This window comes from Leopardus geoffroyi, chromosome D1 (assembly GCF_018350155.1).
Source record: "Leopardus geoffroyi isolate Oge1 chromosome D1, O.geoffroyi_Oge1_pat1.0, whole genome shotgun sequence".
NCBI classification, from domain to species: domain Eukaryota; kingdom Metazoa; phylum Chordata; class Mammalia; order Carnivora; family Felidae; genus Leopardus; species Leopardus geoffroyi.
Window position 1 is genome coordinate 77,811,933 of NC_059329.1, and position 22,985 is coordinate 77,834,917.

General features: G+C 36.2%; 1 protein-coding gene across 6 annotated transcripts in view; it reads left to right on the forward strand.

Annotated features, from left to right (window-relative positions):
* ANO5 (anoctamin 5) overlaps nucleotides 1-22,985 on the forward strand; it is a 92,157-nt gene that overhangs the window by 6,248 nt on the left and 62,924 nt on the right. For 2 of the 6 annotated variants that reach the window (XM_045484788.1, XM_045484784.1), the window contains exons 2-5: nucleotides 6,418-6,464; nucleotides 9,960-10,010; nucleotides 18,618-18,659; nucleotides 21,605-21,718. In XM_045484788.1, the coding sequence (XP_045340744.1) occupies nucleotides 6,418-6,464; nucleotides 9,960-10,010; nucleotides 18,618-18,659; nucleotides 21,605-21,718 (254 nt within the window). The remainder of the gene's footprint in view (nucleotides 1-6,417; nucleotides 6,465-9,959; nucleotides 10,011-18,617; nucleotides 18,660-21,604; nucleotides 21,719-22,985) is intronic. The other 4 variants (XM_045484789.1, XM_045484785.1, XM_045484786.1 and 1 more) reach the window with 3 other exon arrangements.

A 22,985-nucleotide genomic window follows, 5' to 3' on the forward strand; every position in this document is an offset into this window, starting at 1 on the left:
CAAGTACCATACATTGAGAGATAAAGTGTGTATTCCTTAGAATCCTGTTCTTTATGTACTCATTATAAGACTTTGCAAGATTGGTTTTCTTCACATTCAACATTCCAATGAGATGGTTGCAACATTGTGCAGTTTTTAGTTGTAGATGTAGACAGTATTCCTGGGTAAAACACTTTGATGATGGTACTGGACCATGTTTTATATTTTTCAAGTAATTTTTACTTCTATTTATAGTCTTTTAGATGAGAAAGCCTGCACTCAGAAAAGTTGAGTAATATAGCTATTAGCCATAGTTTTGCTTTGCTTAAGATGACTATTAACTTTCTTTTAACAATTCTTTTTTTTTTAATTTTTTAACATTTATTTATCTTTGAGAGAGAGAGAAAGGGAAAGAGAGACATAGTGCAAGCAGGGGAGGGGCAGAGAGAGGGAGACACAGACTCCAAAGCAGGTGCCAGGCTCTGAGCTGTCAGCACGGTCTGACGTGGGGCTCGAACTCATGAACTGCAAGATCATGACCTGAGCCAAAGTCAGACACTTAACCAGCTGAGCCATCCAGGCGCCCCACTATTCCAGTTTTTAATCGCAGATCCTGCAACAAAAAGATCTGAATACAAAATAAATTCTTTCATCTTTATTCTGACACTTTCAAATTTATCTCAAAGAATTTACGTTTAAAAAAATTCCAAAGTTTATTTATTTATTTTGAGAAAGAGAGAGAAAGAGAGAGAGAGAGAGAGAGAATGAGCAGGAGAAAGGCAGAGAGAGAGAGAATCCCAAGCAGGCTCTGCACTGTCAGCGTGGAGCCTGATGCAGGGCTCGAACTCCTGAACCATGAGATCATAACCCAAGCCAAAACCAAGAGCCCGATGCTTAACCGACTGAGCCCTCCCAGGTGCCCCTCAAAGAATTTAAGTTTTGAAAATTAACAATAGAATATATCCTAACAACAATAATATTATCAAAAATAACTAACATTGACTGACCTCAGTGCTGCATGAAGCATTTACATGAATTGTCTCATTGAAATGCTTGCACAAACCTGATGACATAGACATCAATGCCATTTATATGACACTTGAAAGCTTTCAATTTATGTCTTATTCTCCAGTTGCAAGGAAGGCTGGGAAATGTGTTTTTGTTTTTGTTTTGTTTTTGTTTTGTTTTTTTGTTTTGTGTTTTGGTTTTTTGCTGGAGCACATCACTTCACCTAATTAGGGTTTTGTTAGTAAAGAGGAAGGAGGAGAAAGGATACTTGAGGACAGCCAGTGGTAGCCTCTCCTGTATTTGCCCACCATTAGTAATCCTACCTATTTTTTTACATAGGATCTTCCCAAATTGCTCAAGCCTAGGAGAGTTCTCACTCAGTCTTTGTCCCTCAACTTGCACATCTGAAATTTGACAGCAGTTTATTTCAAATGTTTACGCAGATATCAGTAATCCATGGACATTCCTTCACACGCACTGCCCCCACTGCAGTCCAGACAGCCAGATCTCCCTTGTGGTTCACTGCCACAGCCTCCTAATGTCTCTTTGCTCCATTCCCTCTTCCTTTCTTTCTTCTTTGGTTCCTATTTTTTTTCTAATGTTTATTTATTTTTGAGAGAGAAAGAGAGAGAGAGAGAGAGAGAGAGAGAGAGAGAAAGACAGAGTGAGCGCCGGGAAGGGCGAGAAAGAGGGTGACAGAGGATCCGAAGCAGGCTGTGTTCAGTGAGCTCAGAGCCTGACACTGGGCTTGAACCCATGAACTGTGAGATCCTTTGTTGCTGAAATCAAGAGTTGGACACTTAACCTGCTGAGCCAACCAGGCACCCCCCTCCCTGCCCCCCCCACTTCCCTTTTAGCTCATTCTTCACTGAGGGACCAGTGCTTTTCATAAAATGTAAATGTAAAAATGACTTAAAAGCTTTTTGGGGCTTGCTGTTTCATTTAGGAAAGAAAAAACAAAAACAAAAACGGGTATACAAAGTCTTCCACAAACTATCCCCCGCTCCATCCCTCTCCAACATCATGTCATGTCACTCTGCCATTTACCTTCTCATCTCTAGCTTGGCTTTCATTTCTTTGAACACCTCAAAACTGTTCCTGTCTTACAGCCTTTGTGTATTCTCACATGGATTGAGTGCCCTCAACTTTCAGATCTCAGTATATGTATTACTTGCCTCAGAGAGATTTTCTGATTTCTTCATATCTAAACTTCCCCACCCCCAGCTCTGTTTATAGCATTTATCTCAAGTTTTGGTCTGCTTCCACTACAGTACTGCAAACTTCTTAATAATAGAGAATCAATAAATGTTAACCATTATCACATTATTATCATTGTTATATTAATGATCAATATCAAGAACTGCAAAAGGTCTGAGATTTTACTGTACTTGGTAGTTAACAGAATATCCTTTTACAGTTTCATGGATGCTGGTAGAAGACATAAGATACATAGATCAAAGACAAAGGACAGTGTATTACTCACAGCATTAACAGTAGCCAGCCAGAGTGGCAGTATTTGTGCCCGTTTCTTGAACCCAAGTTGCCACAACTCAATGCAAAGAGGGCCAGATAATACCTGTGTGTGTGGTGGGTTGCAATACAGGAGAGCAATCTGAACTTAAGGAACTTGAGTCTTTTATATTGGTCAGCAATTATACCTTCCATTTGCTCTGGAGGAAGACATTACTCTGATATTCTTAGACTGTGTGCAAACCTGCCCTTTGCTACAGGAGACTTGAGATCTTCCAAGGGTGTTCACACGACCAAGATCCTTGAAAAGACTTGCAGTCAGTGTCTCACTTGCAAGATGTACAGAATCGTGAGACACCAAAGGAGAATTATCTCCGAACAGTAACTACCTTTAAGTATCGATTCCTAAGTAACATATTTTGTTTTGCATAATTAACTTTATGTAAGTGAAGTATTAAAGTTTCTTCTTGTCTTTGTTTTGTTTTTGGTAAATAATATTCTTTGGAGATTTATCCATATTTTTGTATGTAATTGAAATTCATTTAACTTTGTTGCTAAGTATAATATGTGGTATTATTATACTACATTGTATGTATCCATTTTACTGTTTGTGGGTATTTGAGATGATTTCGGTTTCCTGGTTATTCCCAGCAATACTTTTATGAACACTCTTGTACATCCCCAGAATGCATGTATTTCTATTGTTTATATGTAAGGTGGTACTTCTTGAACTTTTTTTTTTTTTTTTATCTCAGGACTTCTCTATACTTTAAACAATTATTAAGAACCTCAAATAACTTTTATTTATATGAGTTATGGCTATTGTTATTTACCAAGGATATCCACTTTTACCCCTTCTATTAAAAATAATACTGGGAGTTCTAGCCAAACTACTTGGGCAAGAAAAAGAAATAAAAGGCATCCGCATTGGAAAACAAGAATTAAATATCTTTATTAACAGATGATATGATCTTTTATGTAGGAAAACCTAAAAAGTCCAGTAAAAAAAACCTTTAGAATCTATAAATGCATTCATTAAAGTAGAATACGAAGTCAGTACACGAAAACCAGTTGCATTTTTGCACACTAACAATGAACACTCTGAAAGGAAATTGAGAAAACAATTCTATTTATAGAATAAGAGACATATCTAGAAAAAGGTTGCTATGGCTAATGTCAAGCAAGTTACTGCCTGTGTTCTCTTCTAGGATTTTTATGGTTTCATGTCTCACATTTAGGTCTTTAATCTAGGAGTGCGCTTATTGTGATGAGCGCTGGGTGATGTATAGAACTGTTGAATTACTATATTGTACACCTGAAACTAATTTAGCACCGTAGGTTAACTAACTGGAATTAAGATAAAACTTAAAAATAAAGAATAAGATATTTAAAAATTAGCCAAGGATGTGAAAGACTTGTACAAATAAAACTACAAAACATGGCTGAAAAAAAATAAAAAAACAACATTTAAATGAAAACATACCCCATGTTTATAGATTGGAAGACTTAATACTGTTAAGATCTCCATACTACCCAAAGTGATGTATAGATTCAATGCAGTCTCTATCAAAATTCCAATGTTTTTTGCAGAAATAGAAAAAACCCATCCTAAAATTCATATGAACTCTTGAAGGACTGCTGAATAGACGATCAATCTTAAAACAGAAGAACTAAGCTGAGGACTTACACTTCCTGATTTCAAAACTTATTACAAAGCTGCAGTAATTGAAACCGTGGAGTCCTGGAATGGAGACAGACATATAAACCAATGGAATAGAAGAGAGAGTCCAGAAATAAACCTTCACATATATGGTCAAGTGACTTCTTTACAAGGGCACCAAGACCATTCAATGGGGGAAAGGACAGTCTTTTCAACAAATGGTGCTGGGAAATTTGGATACCCACATGCCAAAAGAATGAAATCGGACCCTTACCTACCACCATATACAAAAATTAACTCAAAATGGATCAAAGACCTAAATGTAAGACTGAAACTATCAACTTCTTAGAAGAAAACACAGAGCAACAGGTTCATGATGTTAGATTTGGCAGTGGTTCCTTGGATATGACACCAAATACACATGTAAAACAATAAAAGTAGACAAAATGACCTCATGAATATTTAAAAATGTACATCAAAAGCAACATAAACAGAGTTAAAAGGCAAACCACAGAATGGGATAAAATGTTTCCAAATCATCTATGTGATCCAGCATATTTAGAGAACTCCCAAAACTCAACAATAAAAAAAAATCTGATTAAAAAATGGGCAAGGGACTTGGATAGACATTTCTCTAAGAAGATATAAAAATGACCAATAAGAAGCTGAAAAGATGTTCAACAACATAATCATTGGGTAAATGCAAGTCAAAACTAAAATGAGATACCACCTCAAACCCATTAAAATGGCTACCGTCAAAAACCCCAAACACCAAGAGTTGGTGAGGATGTGGAGTAATTGGAATCTTTGTGCACTGTTGGTGAGAGTGTGTAATGGTATAGCTGCTGTGGAAAACAATATGGCAGTGCCTCAGAAAATTAAAAATAGAATTACCAGATGGTCCAGCAATTCCACTTTTAGGTATATACCCCAAATAGTTGAAAGGAGGGTCTCGAAGAGATGTTTTTATAGCCATATTGATAGCAGCATAATTCACAATAGCTAAAATGTGAAAGTAACCCAAGTGTTCATTAACATATGAATGGATAAATATAACGTGGTATACATGTACAATAGAATATTATGCAGCCTTAAAAAGTAGGACATATGGTACAATACTGATGAACCTTGAAGACATTATGCTATGTGAAGTAAGCCACTCACACAATGACAAACACTGTATGATTCCACTTATATGAGGTACATACAGGAGTCAAAAATTATAGAGACACAAAGTAGAATGGTGGTTGCCTCAGACCGGAGGAGAGGAGAATGAGGAGTTAATGAGTATTGTGCTTCAGCTTTACGAGACGTAAGAGTTCTGGAGATAGATGGTGGTGATGTTTGCTCAATATTATGACTGTATTTAATACCTTTCAACTGTGCACTTAAAAATGGTTAGGATGGTCAAGTTTATGTTATGTGTATTTTACCACAATAAAAAAAGTGGGGAAAGAACAGCAAAAAAGAAAGGAAGGAAGGAATAAAGAAAGAAAGGAAAAAAGAAAGGAAAAGAAAAAGCTATATGAATGGCAGGTTTATATTTTCTATATTTTCAGCATATGTTCTAACATTTCCTAAAATTACAATTACTGTGGATGGTCCTTTATTTCACTCCCACTGTGATTTTCTCCAAAGAAATGTTTTTATATGGGAAGTTTTTGACTGGAGAAATATTTCTCAGTGTTTTTCCATGTCGGAGGCAATGGAGAATAAGAATCTTCTATGTTTAACTTTTTGTAGTGTCAGAAACTTATTTGAAGATGTATTTTAGTTCAAATGACTCAACAGATAGCTATCACGGAGATGCTTGTGTGTGAGGAAAGTAATTTGGCCTATTTAGAACCGGTAGTGCCTGTTTGTTAGTGCTTTCCTTGCAGACAGTTTGGTTCAGTTCCAAGAAAACATGCTGACAGAATATTAAATCTCACACAGTGAGAACTAAGATGTAACCATGGATATCCCTCTTGGATGTCTTCCTCTCTGCAGTTTCATGGCTATGGATTAATAACTGCATTTGTCAGGGTTAATTTTATTTCTTAGTGGGGGAGATTATATCCTACGCCATCAGTATTTGCTTTTCCCCTACATCATAGACAGTTTTTGGTGCTGACTTCCACTGGCAGCTATTTTGAACAACTTAGCTCCAGGAAGGGTATCTAAGACCTTCCCGTATTTTTTCTTTGAATTTTTGGTTTCATTTTAGAATTTCTATTTTCTCCTCATGCAGACTTTTAACCTGTTCTGATCAATTGGCCATTCTGACATGTTTTTTTTTTTTTCTTTCTTATTTAATTTAGAGAGAATATCCAATAGAGAAGCAGAATATATTTTCGGAATGAATGAGGTAAGTCAAATGTATATGTATTAGTTTCCTATAAGTCAGCACAAAAAATTGAGACAAGGTTAGGAATGTACTTTGTATGAATACTTAGGTCTTTGTACTTCAGTTATTTACTCATACTCTATTAACTTTATTTTGTCTTCTGATGTATTCATGCTTTTGGTAAAGAAAACAAATTCCAAGTTTCATGCAGATTTAATATTCTATCTTGCTGGGTATGATAAGGGAGCAAATAGAAGTATGAATTTGTTTTGAGGCTCCCTGTGAACAAACTCAGATATGCTGAGTCTTGCTGTGCAAGAGAATAGTATTGGGCTCAAAACTTTGCTAGAGGATAATGCAGGGAGGATATGTGACAGTCTTTGATGTTACCATTACTAGTATGTGATGAGTACTTATTACTTCAAGTGACTCAACTCAACAAAATATATTAAATGAAATAATAGATAATAAAATTAAATACAACTTATAAAAATAAAAAAATTCTCTTAACTAAAGGCCTTATTTAGTAAAAGTTACTAAAATTTTAGATTTCTTGTATACAGAGAGTAAGCATTCTAAAGATATTTTGGATCAAATAATCTTTCTGGTAGGTCTCCAGGTGGCACAACACTAGTCACGGAGGTAGATTTCCTTGAATCAGGTTACAGGTGACCAGCTGGATAGAAAAAAAATCTTTAAAATTAGTTTTTTAGGAATGACTGAAATTCCCACCCTGGGAAACACAACCCACCAGAATAGGTTGGCCCGTCCTAGCTGGCTGGATAGACTGGCTGGGTAAGCTGGTTGCTTAAGATTCCCAGAAGTTCTTGGATTCCTTTAAAACCTGTGACCTAAATGCTGAGAGAAATAGACTCTGAGAACCCAGGGGGCAATGAAAATCATTTAGTCCAGTAATTTTTACAATGCAATTTGTAGACTGCCTGAATAACAATTATATTAAAAATTTCTTAAAAATGCAGGCTCCTGGGCCCAACCTTACACACTTAAATCGCATTGTTGGGGAATAAGGTTATGGAGTCATGATTTAAAAATAACACCCCAGGTGATTTTTATTGCTCCTAAAGTTTGAAAACCACTGTCATAAAGCAGAATCTCCACAACTAGAGTGATGTAATGTGGTACAGAGTATGTATTCATTAAATGAATAAGTGAATCAAGGTAACTGTGTAAAAAACAACGTGAAAAATTAAAGTTTGTGTGTCTTTGGGATAGACGGAAGAAAGTTATTGTATGAGATTGACTGATTCAGTTTAAATGATAAAACGTTGTCATTTTCATTTTGTTCACATAGACATAATAGTAATATACTCCTCACAGATCTCTATATGTATTGCTCAAGTTAACTTCAACTACGGTTCATATTCTTTGCTTCTCTATGTGTCTTTCATATTTATATATACTCTAAACTTCTATAAGAGAAAAACAATTTCATCCAGTTATATTTGTTCTATTCCCTAACCCTTTGCACATTTTTTAAAATGTTTATTTATTTTCGAGAGAGAGCAGGGGAGGGTCAGAGAGAGAGGGAGACACAGAATCCAAAGCAGGCTCCAGGCTCTGAGCTGTCAGCACAGAGCCCAATGTGGGGCTCAAACTCATGAGCCACGAGATTATGACCTGAGCTGAAACCGGACGCTTAACCAACTGAGCCACCTGGGTGTCCTTCCCTTTACACATTTAAAAAGCAATGATATTGCTTCCATGCCTTCAACCTTGGATAGGTCTTCATTTGAAACAATTTTGCTTAAATTTTTAAGGCTTTACGTTTTGCTTGACACACTGAGAAATGTATTCAATTAACTTTAAGTTATAGTATTTTAGAAATACCATATGTTTTAATTTTTAGTTCTGATTCTATATAAACTTTACTTTTGTTGGAAAGCAACAAGTGAAAGGGGAATTGATTCAATTTTAGGAGAATTTATTTTTAAGAGAGAGAGAGAGACAGAGTGCAGGTGAGGGAGGGCAGAGAGACAGGGAGACACAGAATCTGAAGCAGAACCCAGGCTCTGAACTGTCGGCACAGAGCCTGATGCGGGGCTCAAGCTCACAAACTGCAAGATCATGACCTGAGCCTGAGTCGGAAGCTTAACTGACTGAGCCACCCAGGTGCCCAAAACTTTTTGAAGAAAAACATAGGAGAAAACCTTTGGAAAGTAGGTCTTAGTGAAGAGTTATTAGACATGACACAAAAGCATGATCCATAAAAGAAAAATTGATAAATTGGACTTTTTAAAATTTAAGAACTTTTGATCTATGAAAGATCCTGTTAAGAGAAGCAGACAAGCTATAGACCTGGAGAAAATATTTGCACATCCTATATCTGTGGCATTATAAAGAAACAGCAAGGGGAGCCTGGGTGGCTCAGTCAGCTGGACGTCCAACTTCAGCTCAGGTCATGATCTCACAGCTTGTGAGTTTGCGCCCCACGTTGGGCTCTGTGCCGACAGCTCAGAGCCTGGGTCCTGCTTTGGATTCTGTGTCTCCCTCTCTCCCTCCCTCCCCGCCCCCCCCCATTCATGCTCTGTCTCTCTCTCCTTCAAAAATAAATGAACATTAAAAGAAATTAAAAAAATAAACAGCAAAACCCAGTTATTTTTCAAAACTATGTCGATAGTACTTTATATCTCCTGTTTTCAGAACTGGTCTGCCCAACATCACCTGGGTATAAATGAGATGCTGTTTGTGATTTTCCAAGAGCCAGGTAAATGAATTCTCAGTCTAGACATGAGTTTCAGGTCATTTTTGCTGGCTACTGCCTCTCCAGGCCACCCTGCTCTACCAATCACTAGAGACTGCTGAGAAGTGATGGGGAACTGTCTCAGGAGCACGTGCTGTGGTGTGCAATCTGTCGTGGAACATGAGGATTTAAAATCCACCATATGCCAAGGGAGGCATCGCTATTGCTTTAATTACAGGTGTTTTGTGTGTCTTTATATCCATGCATGGCTTTTCTCTTGGGTTGTAAGTACAGATCCTTAGAAATTCTGGTGTTGCGTTTCCTAAAGTATTCACTTTAATAATTCCAAACAAATGCTGAAAGGCCTAAAATAGCCAATTGATTCTACATTTCACTGTGGTCCTATTCAGGGCTCCGTATCATTAAAACAGTGGTGTACCTTGTTATTTCTCTGTATGTAGTAGTTCTTAACCATTTCTTGCATCTCAGATTTTTTTTTTTATGATTTGATAAAACTACCTCCAAAAGTTTCATTCTCTCTCAGGCTGTCTCTCTCCATACACACAGGCACACACACACACAGACACACACACATGCACACACACATGCAAGCACACATGAGCATGAACACACATGCACATGTATACACATATATACCCACAGTTTTGCATTCATTTTCAAATGTTTTATAAGTCCTCTGAATTGCAGGTTTAGTATTTGTATATTGAGAACCTAGGATTTTTGTTGTTGAAAGTTATATGCTCCCCACTTGCATTATTATTAATGGCATTATATCTTCCCCATGGTACTGTTAGCAGTCCCTGAGCAGCAGAGAGACCAGCTTTCTCATCAGTGAAGAACCAGCGGTAAGCATCAATCGGTACTATACTTTCTTGCATGGACACAAATGGGGTATTATTTTGTAGTCAAAGATGGAGATGCTCTGTTTCCCAGGTTACAGTTATTTTTCAGGTCCTCATATATGAAATTTGAGGATCAATTACATTGGAAAAAAAACAGTTTCTTATGGGGAAAAAAAGTAACATAAGACATATTAATGAGAATGACAAAGCATGGCCATTTGCTTGCATTTTAATTTCTCAGTCTTACAAATGAGGAAAAATGAAGGGTCTGAGAGGTTTAATGACTTGATTAAAATTATCCATATGTTTAAGAGGCAGATCCTGGGCTAGAACTTGAGTTTCTGAATTCTAGTTCAGTATTCTCTCTTCATACCTCATTTCTTTTACCTGTAAGTACATGCCTAAGTATAATCATGAAGTATAGTTTATTTAAAAATCAAATTTGAATATCAACTAAGAGGTCAGTAAAGGGATTTAAAATTTTTCACTAATTTCTTAGTAAAAAAAAAAGATGCTGTTTGGGAACATGGGAAAATAGAGTTATATTCTTACACTGACAATTTTAACATAGGTGATACTTTGCTTTTTGCTAGCATACTGATCTTTAATCTTTCAGAATGAAGGTTGTGGACTGACCAATTGAAATAATTGAACCTTTGTTAGGTTTTCTTTTTTTTGATCATGTGAAACATATGATGTCAAAGTTTAAAACATTAAAAGGTGTCCTTTACTTTTCCGTGTGTGTGTGTGTGTGTGTGTGTGTGTGGTGTGTATAAAGATACATGTGTAAATTTATATTCCTCCTGCTTGTTTACACTAAAGGCATCATACTATATGTACTGGTCTGTTCCTTGGTTTTCAGGATTTAAAAACATAACCCAGAGTTCATGTGATATTGTACATAGATTTTATTCCCATTCATTTGTATGTTGCATAATATTAAATTCCGGGTGTTTAGCATGGTGTATTCATTCAGTCCCTTTATTGATGTATATTTGAGTTGTTTTTAATCTTTTGTTATTGCAAATATTGTTATCATATATACCTAGGGAATCAGTCTAACAACATTTTGGCCAGTGCTATCTTTATAGCTAGGATTTCGGTATTAAAGAATAAATACAGGGGCGCCTGGGTGGCGCAGTCGGTTAAGCGTCCGACTTCAGCCAGGTCACGATCTCGCGGTCCGTGAGTTCGAGCCCCGCGTCGGGCTCTGGGCTGATGGCTCAGAGCCTGGAGCCTGTTTCCGATTCTGTGTCTCCCTCTCTCTCTCTCTCTCTGCCCCTCCCCCGTTCATGCTCTGTCTCTCTCTGTCCCAAAAATAAATAAACGTTGAAAAAAAAATTAAAAAAAAAAAAAAGAATAAATACATATGTTATTTTGCCATAGATAGCCAAATTCCCCTCTGTTTTGCATTTCTAACAAGTGTAGGAGAATACCTATTTGCCTACAGCCTCATCAACAGCATGTTGTCTTGAGTTTAAATTTTTGCCCATCTGATAGTAAGATAGCTAGTGGCTGTTGGGAGCTCTTTCAGTTTGCCATATATCTTAGTGTGGTTTAAATTTGTATTTCTCTCAATGAGTGAGATATTCACCTTTTCCTATGTTGGTGGTCATTTTAATTTATTTTTCTGGATAAATCTGTTTATTTATCGTATCTATTTTCTTGTCAAACTGTTAGTTTTTTTTTTTCTTTTGTTTTTTTGGAGATGTTTACATATTTATTGTTATCCCCTTGCCTGAGATATGAGTTGCAAATACTTTCCCAATTATGTCATATGCTAGTAATTAAAATTTGAGATTCCAAATGGTTTTAAAGTGATTTATGATATTTCTTTTTTTATGATGACATTGTCTTTGGTTAAGCAATAAGTTGTTAAACAGTAAGCTTCTTTCTTTTTTTTTAAATTTTTTTTTTCAACGTTTATTTATTTTTGGGACAGAGAGAGACAGAGCATGAACGGGGGAGGGGCAGAGAGAGAGGGAGACACAGAATTGGAAACAGGCTCCAGGCTCTGAGCCATCAGCCCAGAGCCTGACGCGGGGCTCGAACTCATGGACCGTGAGATTGTGACCTGGCTGAAGTCGGACACTTAACCGACTGCGCCACCCAGGCGCCCCTAAGCTTCTTTCTTAAATAAACTTTTTATTTTAGCACTGCAGGGTGCTCTCAGCTCATTTTATACTTTACCTGCATCAGTCCTGGAATCAACTATTTCTCCAGGGAAATTTTTCTTTTAATGTCACAGATATGTCACAAAAGAACAATTTGTTTCAATCAGGGTCCTATTGGCCATTTTCAGGGTAGGATAGTTTGGGGAGAGCTTAATGAAAAACTTATAAATATGGGGTGCTGAAGAATCCTGCTACGTATACATCTAGTAACCATGAGTCTGTTGTCATCTATAGAACTGAGGAAATAGAAAGAGAGCATCATGTACTGAAGACCTTGAGAGGCTCAATGACCTTCAGTGGAGGGATACAGCCTTCCTGAATCTGGCCTCCAGAAGGAAGTCACTCACTCTCTTCCTTCTCTCTAATCATATTTGGGAAACTAGAGGTCTGGGGAGCTCTATCATATCTATACCAGCCATCCTCACAAGAAAAAGCCAGGTAGAGAGCTAAAGAGAGCATCTGCTGGGATGAACCAAAAATATCCAGCAGAGTACATGTTTTCTTTTACACTATTAATGATTCTATAAATATAGAAGAATTAACATAATTTTACATTTTACTTGAAATAAAGTGGTCAACAGTGGATTTGGTTGAGTGGCTAGCTAAGAGGCTAGTTGAATTGCTAGAAGATACTAGAAGGACCCTAAAGCCATTAAATAGGAAAATTCAGAAATTCAGAAAAATTGGAAAAGCCATACCTAATAAAACTTGTCCCAAAGCAAATACCATCTGTGCTTGGGGGTATAATTTAATAAGTATTCAGAGTTTAATGAGGGATGGATGGAATTAGAAAGTCACACTAGGGGCATGCTTTAGAAACAGTATACATGCCATTCACAGGTTCTGAAGGGGTCTGGGTCTTTAACCTCAGGAATGATATTACAGATATTTAACAACTTATATGACACAGAAGCTACCTTTGAATAAATGGACCAGACCCAGTCAGTATAAATATGGCATAATATTTATAATTAGTCAATGTATATATTTAGATATGGTTACTCCAGGGCTCAGACATTTAATTTGCTATCCTGGCTTTAAATACCATTGATACACTGTAAACTCTCAAATTTAAGTTTCTCAATAGACATCTCTCCTGAACTTAAGACTGAAATATCCAAGTGCTTTCCCGTCATATGCACTTGGATGTCAAAAGATGTTTCAAGATTACTGTGTCTGAAATGTAATTTTTTTCTTTCTCATAAAAAAAAAATCTCCCTGGTGAAGTGTTTCATATTCCAGCTCCACACAGTCCAACCTTCTAGTTGTTCAAGCCAAACACGTTTTAAAAAATTATTATCTTTATTTTTATACATTACGTACAATGAAATGCACTATTTTAAGTGTATGGTTTGATGAGTTTTAACAAACCACAACAGTCAAGATACAGATTCCTATTACCTGCTGTTTCACCTCTGTTCTGGGCAACCAATGATTTGTTTTTTATTTGTTTCTAAAGTAGTATGTGAATGGAATCAGACTCTATAGGCTATTTTGTGTCTGGCTTCTTTTGTTTAGCATAATGTTGCTGAGATGCATCCAGAGCTTAAATGATACTGATATATTGAATCTTGTTGAACACATCTATAGTTTTTTTCTTTGATTTATTTTGTTTTATTGCTAAATAGTATTCCAATGTATGGATATGCCAAAATTTGTTTATCGATTCACCTGTTGATGGATATTTATGTTGTTTTCTGATTGGGGACCATTATAAGTAAAGCTGTTATGAACATACATGTAAGACATAATATAGTTTGAATAGGTGTATATTTTAATTAATCTTGGTTAATTTGCTAAGAGTAAAATTTCTGGATCATATGAAAGCGTATGTATAACCTTATATGAGATGGCTGAACTATTTTGGAGAGTGGTTCTACCATTTTTCTTTCCTACCAGTAATGTATGAGAGTTCTACTTCTCTCTACCCTCACTGGAACCCTCTCCACCCTCAAATTTAGTAATCTAATGGAAGGTAGTGGTATCTCGTGATTTCAATTCTCATTTCCCTGATAAATGATGACGTTACACATCCTTTCTTGGGCTTGTTAGCCATTCATATATCTTCTTCTGTAGACTATCTGTTCAAATCTTTGTGTATTTTTAAAAGTCAAGGTCTGAATGTGAGACCCTTGTCAACTGTTTTCGTTGCAAATATTTTCTCCCAGTCTGTGACTTGACTTTTCATTTACTTAAAAATATCTTAACATATTTTAAATTCTATTATGTTTGGTAAAAACTTCCAAAGTTTTTCTCAGAAAAACCCCCCAAAACTAAAAGCAAAACTAAAAACAAAGAAAATGACTAAATGAGAGTGAACAGTGACATTATTTATCCCATTACTGTAGAAGGGAGTGTCTACTCCTTGGTGAAACTGACTGAGAAATTCAGACATTGAAATTTTGATTTTTTCCTGGCCATGTAAGACTGTCACCTTTTGTCGTTTTTCCTAGTGTTCTCATAAATTGGGTTCTCTTTCTATGTGCAAATATCCATTTCCTTATATTTTTTGCTGCATAACTAGTTGTTTCTCTATGATTTCTATGTGCCTGGTCTTCAAGGAACAGTCTTAAAGCTTGGTGTTTCACTGTACATCCTTAAGGTCCACTGCAGGTATTTACAAATATTTCTGTGTCTGATTAATCCATCTGCTACTTTAAACTAGAAAAATAGGAAAGTTTTACATGGCTGTTTTTGTTTATTTTGAAGCTATAGTTTAAACATAGGAATATGTAGACCACAGAGGCTGGGAATATGAAATGCACTCCAAGCAATCTTATCCAGATGTGGTTACGTATAACTGGGGATTTTCCAAATTAACTTCCATTTACTAAATTGAAACTTACATCTAGAATATTAAAATGCAACAGAAGCTCAACATTCGTTCAAGATTGAGACAAACATATTTTTCAAGAAAGAGTATTTTACCAGTGTCTTAAGAAATTGCTGGTAGTTGACTTTTATTGTTTTTATTATTTTATGGTTGCTGGCTTCAAGGTTGCACTGCACTTACCAGCCAGCCTTTTGTGTACTTAGCCAGTTGTATGTCTTTAGTACCTTTTGCTGATAATTAACAGGATCTACCTGATAACATTAAAGATATGAGTACACAGTATTTGGCACAAAGAAATCAAGATATGCTAGCTACTGTTTAATTGCTGTGGTTTTGTTTAAATTTAGGACTTCTGTAGGGTCCACTCAGTAAGTAAGTTTTACAGTTTGTAGATTGAGTATCTACATCCTTAACATCGAGGGTTAATGTAGTTTTTAATGTGAAATCGAAGTCTCAAGAGCAACTGGACTTTTTCTTGCTTAGAAATTCACAGCATTGAATGGCTTGTGGTATTACAACTCCATGAATTATATTGATTTTCATTCTCTTACAATATATATTCTAGAAATGTCTATGATATTGAATCCCCCCCCCCCCCCAATCCCACCCTGCTGTCTCACCAATGATCTAGTAGCTGAGACTGGAGCAGGAGCCAGCAATCTCAGAAGTGCTGCCCTCTCTAGCACACTAAGTAGTGTGCATATTGGTCAGTGGCTGGTCTGTTGATGATATTCAAAAATGGCCAAGGAGGAGTACGAGAAGAAAGAAATACATAAAGAGGACTACAGATGTGTGATACAAATTATGTATAATGAGAGGAAGATGCTATTGACACCCCCTACTATGTGGCATAATAATATAGGTGATCAACTCTCTTCCTAGAGAAAGGACTCTAAAGTGTCTTCTTACAAATAATTAAAAAAAATTTTTAATGCTTATTTAGTTTTGACAGAGAGAGACAGAGTATGAGTGGGGGAGGGGCAGAGAGAGAGGGAGACATAGAATCCAAAGCAGGCTCCAGGCTCTGAGCTGTCAGCACAGAGCCTGACACGGGGCTCGAACTCACAGACCGTGAGATCATGACCTGAGCCGAAGTCGGATGCTCAACTGACTGAACCACCCAGGCACCCCAAAATTAGTTTACATTTAATGAATTGAAATTACATGGAGAAAACTGTTTTTACGAAAAGTTTATAGTATATGAAAATTTATTTTAATATTGTAGTATTATGAAAAAGGCAAGAAAATGTATATTAAAATTAATGACTTACTATACTAAAAAATTCAGTCAGTGCTTAGAGAAAACCAGAAATAAATACACCAAATAGTTACTAAGATAACAAGGAAATAGCAATGATTATAAAAATACCTATTCATTACTTTCAGCGTTGCCCACATTTTATTTATGTTTATTTATTTATTTATTTATGTTATTTTTTTTAAATTTATTTTGAGAGAGAGAGAGAGAGAGAGAGAGAGAGAGAGAGAAAGTGCAAGTGCAAGAAGGGGCAAAGACAGTGAGAGAGAGAATCCCAAGCAGCCTCTGCACAATTAGTACCGAACCCAATGCGGGGCTTGAACTCATGAACTGTGAGACCATGACCTGAGCTAAAACTGAGTTGGCTGCTTAACTGACTGAGCCACCCAGGCACCCCAGGTGTTATCCATATTTTAATAAAAAGCAAACAATTTAGCACGTGATGGAAATATTTAATAAAGCTATTCTATAATTTTAGTCGGTAGAATGTTAATTTTATCTTTTTGTAATCAATCCTTTGGTGGTTTATTGATCTTTTAACATGTTTAAAATCAAGTTTAAAAAATATTAAATATTGAGTCAGTATGTTTCACGACCAGCTGCTGGTATTGATTCCATTGTTTTTTTTGTTTTTCAAATATTTTTTTAAAGTTTATTTATCGAGGAGGGGGAGGGACAGAGAAGAGAGAGATGATCAGTTCTGCATATTGTCAGCGCAGAGCCTAACGCAGGGCTCGGACTCACAAACTGGGAAATCATGACCTGAGCTGAAACCAAGAGTCAGACACTTAACCAACTAAGCCACCCAGGCACCCTGATCCCATTGGCTTTTATATCATGAAGATATCATATGACTTTGGAAAGCTGCAAACTAACTTGATATTAGATGTATTGATTACAGAAGGCTTTTTAGCACTCATCTAAGTAACTTTTTAACCCTGCACTCTTAATAGTTCTTGAATATATGGTATCTAGTTAATTCATGACCCTATGGCCAACTTATTCTTTAGGCACAGTAAGCACAGTGCCTTCTAGGACCCAGGATACTTTTTGAAGCCCATGGAAATGTTTTAATTTTAATTTCTTTTAAAATCAAAATTAAAGAAACAAAAAAAACCCACCCCATAAGTATAATAGTGTGTGTGTGTATGAATATATATATTCATTTATTTCTTTTTAAATTGATAAAAACAATTTAATGGAGAAAGGAGCACACAGAAAGCAAATAGGCCAGACAGAACCCATGAAAGTCATAATGTGGACCTTCTTGGCCCCTTAGTGTATTATAACTCTTTCCTTTCCCTTAATGATTCTGTAATGAACTGAGGAAAAACATCTGAGAATAACAGTAACTTGTGGACCTCATGAAAGATTCCAAGAAAATCAAAGTGCTAAGATGAAAAATTTCAGCCCAGGAGAAAAATACAGTGTAAAATACACTTTATGCAGTGACCAACATCCATCTTGTGTCTGTTTGCTCTAAGCAACAGCAGTATTAACTCGTCTATGCAGAGTAGGTTCTCAGGTTATGGAGCAGGGATTTTTCATCCAGTAGTCACCACTGCTTAGGGCTCTAGCTTATTTTATGAAAACAACAGGTTCAGCAAAACTTTCCATGACAGGAACTAAAACTTTTAATTGATAATTTTATTAGGTTATTTATCATTTCATTATAGTATAAAATACACACAGTACTTGCCTTTTTGTGGCATTATTTGGTTTTCTTTCAAATATTATTGATTTTCCCAGATGTTTTTCGGTACTTGCCTTGGGTGTCTTAAAAATCATGGTCACCGTAACTGAAGATTGAAGACAGCTTAGCATTTAACTGAATGAGCTCCCCTTTCCTTCCCCCAGTATTTTGGGAGGCTGTGAAATATTGTCTTCTATTAGGTGAACCTTCTATACCATACAGTATAATTGTAGTAATTTTAGTAGTAATTTTCTTCTCCTGATGTACATGGGCATACTTAACTGATTACATATTTTACTTTACATTTCCCTTTTTCTCATGTTTTCCTTCATTATTTTTTTCTCTCTCCTTTCTTCCTTAATTCAGTTCCACTTAACGTTACGGTATAAAGAACTTAGGGAAATTTACTTTGAAGTCTCTTTTATTCCCCTTTCCTTTATTCTTCATTGTTTTCTTCCTATATTCGTTCTTCTTTCCTTCTTGCCAGCTTCTCCCACCCTGCAACTGTAAATATCACACACACACACACACACACACACACACACACACCTGAGTAATCATACTGAAGATTTGTGTCTTTGTGTGTCTGTTTTTTGGAAATCTTTTCTTTACTCTGGCAGGATTTGCTAACTTTCTGTTGATTGTTTCACAGTCTGCAAAGCGATACAATTTGTTCCTGAAGCGACGTCTTTTGGTAAAAAAGCGCTGAATGCTGCTGCTTACGCTTTGGATGGCTGCAGTAGTAGCCCCAGTCCTTTTTATTCCAGTGTATACTATTGATTTGTGGGGACTTTGTCACTTATTCCCAGTCTCGAGGCAATTGAGATTTTAGAATGGTGATTCTTAATTCTGTTTGGATCTGATTAAAGCTATAGATGCTCTTTCTAAAAAATGTATATGTGTGTCTATCTATATACATATAATTTATATATATTATATATATTTGCTGTGTATACATATATATTACATATATGTAATGTATATATTTGATATATAAATTATTTTTTATATTTGCATATAAACACACATATATATTACATACATATACACACATATACAGACAATTTACCTACAGTTTTAGAATTTATGAACTCCTAGTGGGAATCCTGGACTATGAACCTCAGAATAACTACCTCATTCAAAGAAAATCCACCCAGATGTTCACCCATTATACACTGGAATTTCTAAGAGCAAATCAAATATAAACACAGACACATACACACATGGCAAAATGTTATCTTTATGTCATGCCTTGAGCAAAACAAAAGAATGATGTTTTTTAATAGCCTTCAGTTATATGTAACAGAGTTATCAAGTTTTTCTCCCCTCATTTGCTTCAATCAGTTTTTTGTTAACAGTACTAAGACAGGTACGTCATGGTGATCTACAAGGTTGCCAGTGATTTCTCCATCTGTTTTAAAATGTTTGTTTATTTTTGAGAGGGAGAGAGAGCGGGGTAGGGGCGGAGAGGATGGGGGAAAGAATTTAGGAAGTGGGCTCTGAGATGACAGCAGAGAGCCTGATGTGGGGCTCAAACTCATGAACCATGAGATCATGACCTGAGCTGAAGTTGATACTTAACCGACTGAGCCACCCAGGCAAGCCAATTTCTCCATATTTTTAAGCAATTTACTCTTTATATTAGGACACAGCATAATGAGAGAAGTTTGGGTTTTCCTAGGTAGCATCTGGCTTTCAGAAGTATATATACCCATTTTGACTGAACACTGAGAAAACTAATTGTTTTGGGGGTTGCTTTGTTTACTCTCTAAGAGTCAAATACTCTGTGTGTGATTTTTTGTTGACTTCAATGTGCATGACTTCTGTCATCAGAACTTCTCTTTGTGGACTTAGATTTAGTTTGCCCAAACAATAAAAACACTTGTAAATGTATATTGTTTTAAAAATAATCTCTCCCAGGGGCACCTGGATGCCACAGTGGATGGAACATGCAACCCTTGATCTCTGGGCTGTGAGCCTACTTTAAAAACCATGCAAATTTTGGCTGTCACAGATTTTGCTTTGAGAGCAAAGGGATTATTAGGATTTTTACCTCTAATTTTTTGCTTTGATTATATTTAGTCTAATTAGTCTTTTATTTCCTGCCCCAAGTCCATGAGTTTTGGTGAATTTCATAAACTATGTTAATATTATGATGATTTACAAGAGCTCAAATGACTTTTTTTTATTTTGTTTCCTTTTTCTTTTTGTAGTGAGTTGTAAATCAAGGGGTAACAGGAAAATAGTTTGAGTTTTCTCAGGTTCTTTTACTTTGTTTTAGGCAAAAGGAGATGATTATGCATCTTTTGGTTAGATGCAGAGAACTCAGACATAGTATTTGAATTACTATTTTCTATATTTACTGTCTAGACTCCCTGGATGTGTTTTGTTTTTTTGCTCATTTTCCCACTCGTTTCTTTCTGTGCATTAGGAGCTACTTCTTCCTGAAACATATCAGCTATGCCTTCACATAGATAAAATACAGTTCTATTTTTCATAGAACACACTTCAAACATGAGATTTTTGCCTTATTATACATGACTGTTGTACATCCATTCTTTTTTAGGGGAAGTCTCCCTGGCTTGAGTTGGGTGAAAAACAGCATAGAATACCATAACAGAAACTCATAAACTAACACAAATAGCAGTTACAAAAACAAAACATCCCGTTCTCCATTCATAGGTTAGCTGAAGCAATTTGAAAGTTGCCAGCGTTAAGTTATAACTGCGTCACAGGGTTAGAGAGATCACTAACATCCACTACATCATCTGTTTGCGTCAGTCTAAGTATTAGATATATCTGGGCTATTTGAAATATTACGTATTACACATTACATATAAACTCTGAGGGAGGCCACATCAGTCAAACGTGAAATCTCTTCTTCTAAAGCTCTCTAGTGTTTTTGTAGTTCTGAAAGGAAAGGAATGAATGAAATATACAACATGTGAATGCTGAATTTGTCAGTTTGACTATTCCACTGAGAGAATTGATAACATCCAATTTTAACCAAAGATGGACTCGGGCTCACGTAGGGATCAGAATTGAAAGGAGATCTGCATGAGCATTTACGTGCAGTAAACCCAGCTGGCAAGCTATCTGCTTTCTGATTTTTAACTGCACTTTGATTTTACTTTAACCCTTCAGAAGTTGAATTAGAAAGTGGCAATTTTATGAAAACAGAGAAGCATTAGTCATAAGTTAATTTTCTTAGAATGAGATTCATTAATTGGTCGGTAATTAATTCCACCCCAAAGCGGTGTGTGAACATGAATTATTTGTCCGACTCATTGGCATGTTATTTAACGAAGCTAACAAGTCTCTCTCTGAATATGCATTTTGGGATCCATGTATCCATGTGTTCATTTTATATATTGGTATAATTGCACCATTTTTGTTGTGTGTGCATGTAGTTAAATGCTTACCTTCATCTTGAGCCTTCCTGGTATATGTATATATCTTCCCTATGGAAGTTCACTTTCCAAAATGAGCATAATCTTCTGTTGGTGAAAACTCTGGCTATTTGTCTTTACCCGCCAATTCAGGACTGAAACAAATTAGACCGAATGTCAGCTAATTCGTTTCATGTTTTTGCCATTTGAAAATAAAACTGGAAAGTTGTGTCATTTCTGTCTCCTACAGTTTAAAAAAGATGAACAAAGCAAAGATTCTATCTTCTTCCGAGATGGGATTAGGCAAATTGATTTTGTGCTCTCCTATGTTGATGATTTAAAGAAAGAAGCAGACCCCAAGGCGGTAAGTACTTAAGGGAAGAGAAACTGGGAATCCTTAAAAGAAACACTTCCTGTAGTTCATTAGGGTTGTTCCCATTGAATTAAGCTGTAGAGGTCAGAGGCCTCTGAAGTGTTATTGAAAGCTAAGACTGAGGGAGAAGATTAGAAAACAGGCCTAATAATGGATTGGATTGGATGTGTAAAGTCAATTTGTTTTTTGGGTTTTTTTTTTTTTGGACATCTTGAACACTACCTTCTTTTTCTTCTCCCAAGTGACTGGGAGTATGTATATTGTTTACTTAGCTCCACAATATTAAACGTGACCTCCAAAATTTGAGGTGTGTGTCTGAATATAATATTTATTTTCACTTTGAAAATGTATGGCTAATCCAGGCCATCTGAAATGTCCTCCACATTGTGCTCTATTCCTTATCCTGTTTTCTTTTCATTATAACCCATCACTTTCTGAACTTGTGTATATGTTGTTTAACTTGTTTGCTGTGTGTCCAGCACCCTAAATTAAGTTCATGAGACCAATGACTTTGTCCTGTTCACTGCTGTGTACCCAAATGCCTAAAACAGTGTGGTTGCAGCATAGTGGATGCTCAAGAAATAATTATATTTGAAATAATGAATTAATACATTAATCCATATATGTAAGTATGTACACACACATTTACTAACATACTTACCCAGGAAATAAATGTCATATAAAATAAAAATAAAAGAACAACAGATATTATCCCCATAAAACCCTGTCCCTTTCTTCCACACTTTCCCTGGAAACCGCTTCCATCAAGCCCCTGAAATTCACTCGTTTGTCATCATTTTCTTTTTCTCTGAATGTCCGTCTGTATTCTCTTCATTGAGTTCCCTGCATTCTCCAAGTGTCCTCTCAGGTGACGGTTGCCTTTTTCTGGAGATGGGCAAATGCCTGCTCCGCCCTCCTTGTATCTCATTGTTGATTACAGGCAGCTCTCCCTACCTCATCCCTAAAATTCCTGAGCTTTTATTCTTCTCACATTAATTATTGCCCTGCTTTACTGCTGTCATTAATGTGTCCCTGGGTCTTCCTTTCAGTTCTCAACAGTTTGAGCCCTTGGTTCATTATCATTCTCTTCACCAATACTCCTTAAATTATTGATTATTGCAATTCATACATCGATGACTATTTTATTTACAAATTTTTTTTTAAATCTGTGTTTATTTTTGAGAGAGAGAGACACACACACACAGAGAGACAGAGCATGAGAAGGGGAGGAGCAGAGAGAGAGGGAGATGCAGATTCT